This window comes from Chiloscyllium plagiosum, chromosome 26 (genome assembly GCF_004010195.1).
Source record: "Chiloscyllium plagiosum isolate BGI_BamShark_2017 chromosome 26, ASM401019v2, whole genome shotgun sequence".
Classification (NCBI taxonomy): domain Eukaryota; kingdom Metazoa; phylum Chordata; class Chondrichthyes; order Orectolobiformes; family Hemiscylliidae; genus Chiloscyllium; species Chiloscyllium plagiosum.
Genome location: NC_057735.1, coordinates 17,291,967 through 17,301,740, shown reverse-complemented (window position 1 = coordinate 17,301,740; position 9,774 = coordinate 17,291,967). Strand labels below are relative to the sequence as shown.

The 9,774-nt window shown below is 38.0% G+C and overlaps 1 protein-coding gene across 2 annotated transcripts in view; it reads right to left on the bottom strand.

Moving 5' to 3' along the window:
• Nucleotides 1–888: 888 nt before the first annotated feature.
• LOC122563149 (MAP kinase-activated protein kinase 2) overlaps nucleotides 889–9,774 on the bottom strand; it is a 217,129-nt gene continuing 208,243 nt past the window's right edge. For both annotated transcript variants that reach the window (XM_043716616.1, XM_043716617.1), the window contains exons 9-10: nucleotides 9,017–9,097; nucleotides 889–6,992 (exon numbers count right to left, since the gene is read on the bottom strand). In XM_043716616.1, the coding sequence (XP_043572551.1) occupies nucleotides 6,852–6,992; nucleotides 9,017–9,097 (222 nt within the window). In that variant the 3' untranslated portion in view covers nucleotides 889–6,851. The remainder of the gene's footprint in view (nucleotides 6,993–9,016; nucleotides 9,098–9,774) is intronic.

Genomic DNA, 9,774 nt, shown 5'->3' with positions numbered 1-9,774 from the left:
CAGCATTGAAACTTCCCTGCCTTGAGGAAGCGGAAGATTAGAAGTAACACAGCAGATATAGCAAGGTCAAAGGCTACAGCCATTGAGTCTAGCCATCACATATCCATGCTCTTAAACTCAATTCAATAACTTGTTATCACAGAGCTATCCCCCACAGCCACCAGTCTTCTCAATTGATAAATAATGAACCCATTTTGCCACTAATTATTTCATCACAGTGCCAATGATAAAGTGGCTTCATTGAAAAGAAAACTGCCAGTGTTGCAACTGTTTCAGGGCTTATTGTCCGAAATAATGCCTTTTTTAAACACTTGCCGATAACATTGCTTACTGTGTCAGGAAGTTAAAAATCACACAACACCAGGTTATAGTCCAACAGGTTTAATTGGGAGCACTAGTTTTCAGAGTGGCGCTCTGAAATATAGTGCTTCCAATTAAACCTGTTGGACTATAACCTGGTGTTGTGTGATTTTTAACTTTGTATACCCCAGTCCAACACCGGCATCTCCAAATCATGTGTCAGGAAGGTAGCTGTCTGATGCTATACCACACTATTACTCAAGGACTGAGGCAGTTCAAGGTGGCATCTCATTACCACCTTCTCAAGGGTAATTAGAGATGGGCAATAAATGCTGGCCGAGCTGAAGATGTCCACATCCAATGAACAAATAAGTAACTCACAAGTCAGTATTTAGGACTCAAATTCCGGATCTGTTCCACAGAAGAAGCCATATGTATTACACCAATAAACCATGATTTGAGATTTGCAGCAGATGTGAGTAATTTACCCAAAGAAGTAACTTAAGTAAATAAAATACTGCATAACTACTCATTAATTTGAACATTGCAATAGAAATAGAGACAGGCAAGAACAAAAAGGCACCAGGATTGAATAAATATAAACTTTTAATTGCTGAAGGTGGTGGTTTTGAATACAATGGGATACAATCAATGAATGTAACACATGACATGCCAAATCTGTCTAAAATAGTAAATAAAACAAAGGAAAAATTATCCCCACCCCTCCATGTGATTTGATAGATGTAGTGAAAAATACCTCACACACATTTTACATTGAAAGAATAAAACTGGACAATGCAATCAAATTTCAGGGTTTGTTGTTTGAAATGAGCACAGGTCAATATACAGCATGCCCAAAATATGGATACCTGACTTATCAGATTTGGAAACAAAAGCTTAGAGAAACAAACACTGATCAGGACCACTCTCAGGCCAACAAGAGAACCCCAGTTTTAACCAACCAAACCCAGAGAGGGAGCAAGGAGGGGTGAGGACAAGTACCCAGCCAAAGGGTAAGTGTGAATGAGGATTTGAGACAAAACAGGCTGATCCACACCAAGTGGGCCAGCTTTACAATGGGGGCTCGAGACATTTTGGTGAAAAGAGCCTACACTTTCTCACAGCAGTTTTTGTTTGCTATAATCTTGGTTTGACTTTCTGGCAAAGCTTGAATCTGTGTAACAAATCTGAAAATGTAAACTGGAGACAGTACAATAAGAGTGAGTGAATTTAGTGTAAATCATGATTGCAGGTCCCTATCAGAGACACACATGGTCCAACTCATGATGGTCAAGCTGGTCCTAGACTCAGTGAATGTAGGTCTTCCCAAGTGAAACCTCTGTACTTTCCAAAGTTTTTTTTTGTGTGTAGCCTATGCGGCATTTTCATGCTATATACAAGCTCTGTTTATAAAACTAAACTATTATATAGATCAGCACTTAGGGCTTGTGCACATATGTGAGAAAATTAAAGCAAGCAAGAACGAGGGAAAAATGCGCAAAGTATTGGCTCAGAATGTGATCACATTTGATACCGATATGTTTAACACAATGATTGGAAGAGTCATTTTCACTTAGCACAGGTATTTGACAGGAGCAATTTCCAACTGTAAGAGACCCACACATAAGCAAGTGCAAAGAATTACAATCCCTACACCCCCAGCCCCCGCAGACAAGATAATTTGGTAACATGGAGCTGATATTGCAGCCCCAAAATGAAAACTGCAGATTACTGTACTAACCTCACTGGCTCAGGCTCACATGAAAGCGCAAGTTGAATTTATTTGGGCATTGCAAGAGATGCTCCCCAAAATCTGCCAACTCCTCAGGCCAATGAGGCAGTGGACAGCCCACTTTGATGGACCGCAGGGCATCCCATAAAGCAAGAGGAATTGGAAAAGTCGCTAAAGTGCAAGGATTGGTGAGTCATAAATGCTAAGTGGACTTGTCACATGGAGATTATTTCCCAGAAATATTCACAACTTGTTTTCTTTTAAACATCTGAACTACTGCTCGGTTGTTCCAGTCATCTAGTGTTGTTTTGAGGTTTCTTTCACACACAACGTGCGGATTTAATAAGTTTTCCACATAGTTCCTAAACATGCCCTCGCGGACATTTACACTTTGTTGCCCCTCACATTTAGAGTGCTGTATGCTGGGTTGATGGTTATAAAGTGGGCTTCATTTGGCTAATTAATTTGAAGCGCTGCAGTGTTTCAGGAACCCGACAGTGTGAAATTGCCTTGTACAGCTTTTAGCAGGACAGCAAGGTGTGGTAAAAAAAAAGTCTTTTTAATTTTATCAAGAAATGGAGTTAGTTTTTTGTGTCAATAACACATTCAGAATGCTTTAGAAGAAAACTGCTGCAATGTAGAGTTTTCTGACAAATTCAGATTCTAACAAGGCTTCCTCAGAGTCTGGGCTCATTAAATGACCCTGATTCACAGCTTCTTTGAAGTTGATTTCCCTTGACTATTCTCTCAGTGCTTGGTGACCCAGTGGTCTTCTTACCCATTCTCAAGTGCAGAAAACTCCTTGGTATGAAGTAAACCAAAAATCCCAAAGTACTTTCTACCCATTCCCCCTTCACCTTTGCACCCAAACCACATTTACGTGTATGCATCAATTGAACACCATAATGTTTGATGCACCCTCCGTGATTTTGATGTTATCCTCCCATTTTGCACTGTGCAGCATAGGAATAAGGAAGATTAGGTTTAAGAGAGGGGGCTGAATCTTCTTTGAAGGTTTTGGAGAACTGCAAATGGTTTGTTTCCCCCACAGAAAACAGGCACTACCTTTTCTAAAATTACTAACTACTTTAGCTTGGTTTCTATTTATAAAATTTAGTGCTCAGGATTTAAAACCTACTGAAAGATCAGAGCTGAAGATTAGATCTGAAAGAATGTCTTGGAAGATACTGTAACTTGGTGCTATTTGTGTTTGCAATTTGGCAAACAAAGTTTAAGTGAATACTTTAAGCAATCAGCAAATCTTTGGTGTGCGATTGTAAGGATAAAACTGAATTTATATCTGTAACAGAACATAACTAGACAGCAGACTTAAAATTTTCTTGTGAATCCTTTGCTGCTAGTTCATACCAGCCCCACCAGCTGACAGGTCCTGCAATACATTTGTGAATGACCATCCTGTCTATGGCTTTTCTGGCACCAGTCCAAAGATGCATGTAGAAAACAGATAACACATGCTTACTGCTGCAGATGGCAGAAATAATTCCTCAACACTAATTCATTCCCATTGAGATTGGAATCTGTCTTGTCTTGGCTGTAAACTATCAGGTTTGCACGGGATATGTTTCTGATAGGTGAACATATTTTGTGGTGAGTGAAGTATTTAGTTAATAAGTATTGGCTATACTTCAACCCTTCAAAAAGTTAGTCTTATAGTTGGTGGGTGTTTTACTACATAAATTCCAATTTTCCCAAAAATTGCAACACTCAATTATTTTATTCCTTTCCATAGTTCAACCTATTACTGCAGAAATATGGATTTCCAGTTCTTGGAGTCATTTAATATCTGATTATGGCTTCTGGTTTTGTTCCTGTATTCTAAGAGATGTGAACTGTTCTCCAACTAAGTCCACACAAGATGTGGAAATTTACAGAAATTCCAGAATACATAGAACACCTTGAGTCTTAATAAGGATCCTGTAATACCAGGCATTACTTCTGGACCTCCCAATGCTAAACTAAATTGATCACATGGAGGTGGTTATTTGCTTTAAAGGCAAAAATGAAGTTGATGGGCTATAATCGAATATATAGGTCGCCTCAGCTAAAAAGAACAGCCTTGCCTTGGAAAATATTGTTTGCATATTTTTAAGTTGTTTAAAAAAAATTGCCAAATGTGGCTTAAATACAGATGAAACTGTGATAAGGTGAGGCCATGTATGGCTGCATGTCAATCAGATTAGCCAAACATAAAGTTAACTACTATAGCTTTATATTATTTGGCACAGTCTCTTTTTAAAAAACAAATGCTAAAACTTGAGTTTTAAGAGGTTAAAGCTTCTCTTTTTAAAGCAAATTTATGAATGCACATCTTGATAGTTACCATTCACCACTTCACTCTTTCTAGTATGCTGTGGCCATTGGGGATAGGTGCAGCAAATGGCATTCCTAAGGCAGCGAGCCACAATGCTCAATCTCTCTCCACCTTTCAATAATGAATGCCAGTTAAGAAGTTCATGAAATTGTGTCCACCCACGTTCTTTTTGCTTAAAAAATGCATTTATTGTAAGTAGAAATATTTACAATAATATTTATTAATAACCTAATTTGAAAAGTCTGAGGGAAAAGGATGATGGAGTAACCCTTCCTTTGGTGGTAATGGTTGCTTCCATTGAGCAAATTTTAGAAAGGTTCAAATGAGTGGTCAAAAATGAACTGTATTCCAAATGATCTGAAGGTACCACATGATTTGTTAACACAGTGGCAGATTGGATAAACATGATGTGTGTTGCCATGGTGCTTTGCATTGATGTCATTGTGCTTTAATAGTACCATAACATCCAAACTAGAATTTCAAGCTCTTCATTTGGCCAAACATGCTATCCAGAATTGGATGTGAATTTCTTTAACAAGCATCTTAAGAAAAATGCAATATTAGAAGTTTATCATTTTATCAAAATTGGACAGTGTTTCTAAAGTATTGTGGTAAAAATGGTCATAATATACTTGCTCTTTACATTAAGGAAATTACAAAATATTATTCCTCATTTAATCAAATCATCAGAGCAGCATTTTCAGACCAGTACCCTACTCCATGAAAGGATACATGAACAAAAACTTGTCATAACATTGGCCTAAGATGACAGATAATGCTGCAGAAAATTCAACTCTTGACTCTGCCCATACAAACAAAAATACGTTTCTCACAAAGACTGAAAAGCATGTTGTCTCTTTACTTCTAAAATACAATTTACTATAGAACAATTTGCCAACAAGTCTGTACAATTGACTTCAAACATTTGATCCTGTAATCCACCACAAAGGCTAACTGCCAAAATATAAATGACTTAAACAAATATTCATCAGAAATATGAACAGATAGACAAACACCTTTGGATTCCATGAATCAGCTCGATCAGAATTTAACATTTTTTTTAAGAATTGTGCATTTACTTTCTTTGAATGTCTTGCAGCTGCCTCTGTTTGGGAATTTTAACTGGGTACATGCTGCGAAGCAAGAGGTTATTTCAAATTCTAGATGCAAGAGATTTTAGCCGATTATACAATCTCACAGTGATGCATCTGGGTAAATACATCATTCTGATACTGGTAGGGGGAACTGTTCTGAAGGCTTTTGCCTGCATCGTTGACTCATGCCACTGAGCATGGAATATTACTTATCCCAGAGGATAAGCAGGGACTCATCAGTAACAATTACTCGGTACCAAGGCAGGTAGAGTAAAGATCTTGTAAAGATTAGATCCCCAGTCTTAACTTATGCCTGCCAGTGATAATATGTTACTAGCATTGCCTAATGTGCAGACATAATGAGAATTAGGTAGCTGCTGGGATGCACTCAGACATTAATCACAGTAATTGTTCAAACTTCAACAGTATCCAAATTAATCTTAAGGATCATTTTGGCAAAGCAAAGGAAAGAATCTAACCATGTTGGAACTAAGTAGCGGCATTACACACATTTTATAATTTACTACCATGGCTCTTGTGGCACAGTGGTAATGTCCCTGTCTCTGACACAGGAGGTCTGGGTTCAAACCATATCTGTCTTGGATGTGTATCATAGCATGTCCAAACAGGCTGATTAAAATAAAGTATGATGTACTAATTCAGTCAAGATATGATCAAATAATTGAACTCCAAAACTCAGCATACACTATATAGAAAGATAGAATTTTACAGTACAGGAGGCCATTCAAACCATCATGTCTGAACATCTGAAATTGTCATATAAAATTTATGTAAAAAGCCTACATTTGAATTGTGAATACTGTAAAACCTGCTTCGTTCATGGGGTGTTCCACTGATTTTGTGGATTTGTTCAAATATCCATGAAAAAAAACTAATGCAAGCTTTTAACAATACAGCTTTTAGCATAAAAAGTTCAACTATAATGAATAACTTGATCTTTTAAAATCACATTTTAATCCCATGAAACTAAGATGGCTTTAAAGTAATCAAATAGAGCTCCAAAATAAGACAAACTGAAAGATGGCATGAATGAAATTTCTTGGAAATAAGCGTGACACAGAATGACACAATCAGAAAGGAATATCAAGTTGGAAACATCGAGTCAACCTTTCACAAAACTCACAAGGTGACCTTTATTCGATGCCATCACGTTCTCCTGCCCCTCCCCCATCCTTTGACATCAGTTTAAAGACCTGGTCGCACGTTGGACTAGTAGTATCATGACAGAGTGTTCACCTCAGACCAAGAGGCAGAAGTAAAGTAAACCTTTAAAAATAATCCAAAAAGCCAACCGATCAAACATTTCTGAACTTCATGCGACATTTAAAAAGAACTTTCTAAAAATAATTTGGCACACTTCCCATGTTGTTTTTCAGTGGTTGGCTGGAGTTGGGGCAGTTAAGGCCTTCTTTCTCCTTTTTATCAGCAAGGGATTGCAAGACTCTTCTATCTTTTTGATTTTGATTTGTTCGTAGTCAACCCTCATGGTTGCCAAGGCACTAGTCATTTCCTCCTGTCGTGAGAGAAAGCTGAATTAGAATGATGGACGGCACAATGGAAGTGATTGCACTGTTTCTACTCATCCCCTTTCACAGGGACCGTGTTCACAATTGTCCCTGTGAAAGGATTTGACCAAGGTCTTGCTTTCAATCCTCTCTCCAGGATGTTTGCAAATTAGCTCTTCAGAGACACACACCAGAGCAACCTTTAATAATCGATCATCAAAAAAAGCATTGGGTTATGAGGAAGGGTGGAGTACTTTGCGCCAGTATTGTTTTGAGTTTAAAGGTTGAGATGCAATCTTACTGAGTCCAAGGGGCATTACAGGGTAGATTTTGAGAATGCATTTTCCCTTTGAGGGTGGAGCAGAATAAGGATGTTCCATACCAGACGAGGTAAGGGTTGCTTCTTCTGTCAGAGTTATTAACTGTTTGGAATTCTCTCCCCCCATATAAGCAGTGGAGGGCAGGACATCAAAAATATTCTAGGAGGAATTTGGCCAAATTTTCACAGGAAAGGGAGTCAGGGTAGATAGGCAATAAAGTGGACTTAATGTTACATCAGATCAGCAATGAGTTTATTCACTTTTGGAGACAGCTTGTGGGTTTGAAATGGTCTATTCCTTGCTCCCTATTTCTTTAGTTCTTTCCTTCTACATTGGAAGAGCATTGTCTCAACTCCAAAATCAATATAATTCAGATTTGTGACCAGGAATGGGGCTGCTGCAAGTAGACACTTGTGAAGCAACATCTTAGGGCTCCAAGAAGACCCTTCATTCCAGTTAGGAATTGGGAATAAATACATTGATTACACATTGACTCTCTGTAGTAGTCATACTCAAAGACAGTACAGCTGTGGTACTGGGATGGCAAAAATCAATGGATTTCTTCTCAACGTTTGTAAATCTTTTAAACGTTATGTTCAGATAGAGACCGGTAAATAACTGGGAATGAATTTGATGCATGCAATCTTTTTAATAACTCTGAAGTATGTGATTCGAACTTGTCTCCTTGTACTATGTTTCAAATACAAAATATTTTTCTATTTCATATTTGGCTGAAATTATGAATATGGCAACGAAGTAGGTTAAATTATTGTATCTATAAAGGTATATTTTTCAGCACTGCACTCAAATGATGTTGGTGAGATGTGAGCAGAATGGAATACTGCTTTTATCAATCATTTCTACCAGCACCCCTCACAGCCATTCTGTTGCCATCTAACTAATGGACAGGGGCAAACTATTCTGCATGCTGAGTTTTTTTCCCCTCTAGGTTAGCTCAGATGTTCTTCATTGTACAATAAACTTGCACTAATGCTTCTGGCTCTAAAATCTATCCAATTACTAGTTCCTGAATTGGGAAAATCATATTTATTCAGAAAGGAAAGGCTTGCACTTCAATGGTTTGCAACTTTGTCTGCAAGATGTCATACTCTGAATTTATGGGGAAAAAAATGACTTCATAAAGTTATTCACCTTCAGGCAGAGTGTGGTGGGCATAATTTGGGAGAGTGTTATGGCATAGCATGACCTGGGTCTGCTTCTGGATAATCTATGCAACCAGTCTATAATTGTGTCCGTGCCTTCAGGACAAACAGGCACATCTTACACAGGAAGGGAAAATGACAATCACACAGGTGACATAATGTTCCAAACACTCAGGTGTTCCAAGTAACAAGTAAGATGCCAACTGATAAACAGTCCAAGGATTAAACATGACAAAGCAGGGCCTTCGGAAAGGAAAAGTCGCAAGAAACTACCCACATCAATATTTAGTTCATTTGAAAAAGCTTAAAAATAAATCAGAAAACCTAAATACAAAATCCTGCAATGATAAACAGCCAATGTCTGTCAGGATGTTGAAAAATGGGAGGGAAAAATTAAACATCTGATATTACCTTTATATGTAATAAAACAAAAGCACATAAAACAGTTCCATTATCCAACTGTTATTACACTATGCTTCCACAAGTTGGCCTTAGACATAGTGAATATTTTCTGGTGTATTACAGGAATGAGCTAAGGTGCACTTTTACCTTTACATCTTCCCATAAATCCTTCTCTTCTTTCAGAACTCTACTGGTGTGAAGAGGTGTCTGCGGTACCTGCATTGATTGCTAAAGTAAACAAAGAAAAAAAAACATGGTTCAAACTCAAATCAAATTCAGAACATCGAATCAACACCAAAATGAACACGGCATGGAACTGCTAGCTATGGAGGCATTTTCTCAGCATTTCAGTTTAGTTGATTCCAAATGGAAACTAAACTGCTATGCTCTCCTTCAATGTAATGAGGCAGGATGCAGCATCGGTTAGTGAAAATGCAAATTTCCCTTGAATTTGCACTATCCATCTGAAAGATGTTATTGCAAACTTCATCGCTGTAAACTAAAACATTTGATTGGCAAAGGTATTATTGAGTAGGGTGGGGAGTAGAAAAGTTTGACAAATGTTTAGGCTGAAAATTGCAGAATAAACAGCTTTTTATCGCCCTTAATTTCGGAAGCTCATTGGAACATACACCTATATATTAGAAAAATACAATTTGCTATTAATGCTTAAGTAAAAAAATCCCCTTGCTAATTTAAAAACTTTAATCCTATTAAAATAACAGGAGATAACTTCAGACAATGTTAAGCATTTGGCTAGGATCTTACCATGACTATCAAGAAACCAAAAGTGGGGTGAGGGTGTATTCGGTGTTTAAAAAGGTGTGTGCACGTGTGTGTGTGTGCGCGTGTGTGTGTGTGGGGGGGGGGGGGGGGGGGGGGGGGGGGGGGGTGAAGAGGAAAAC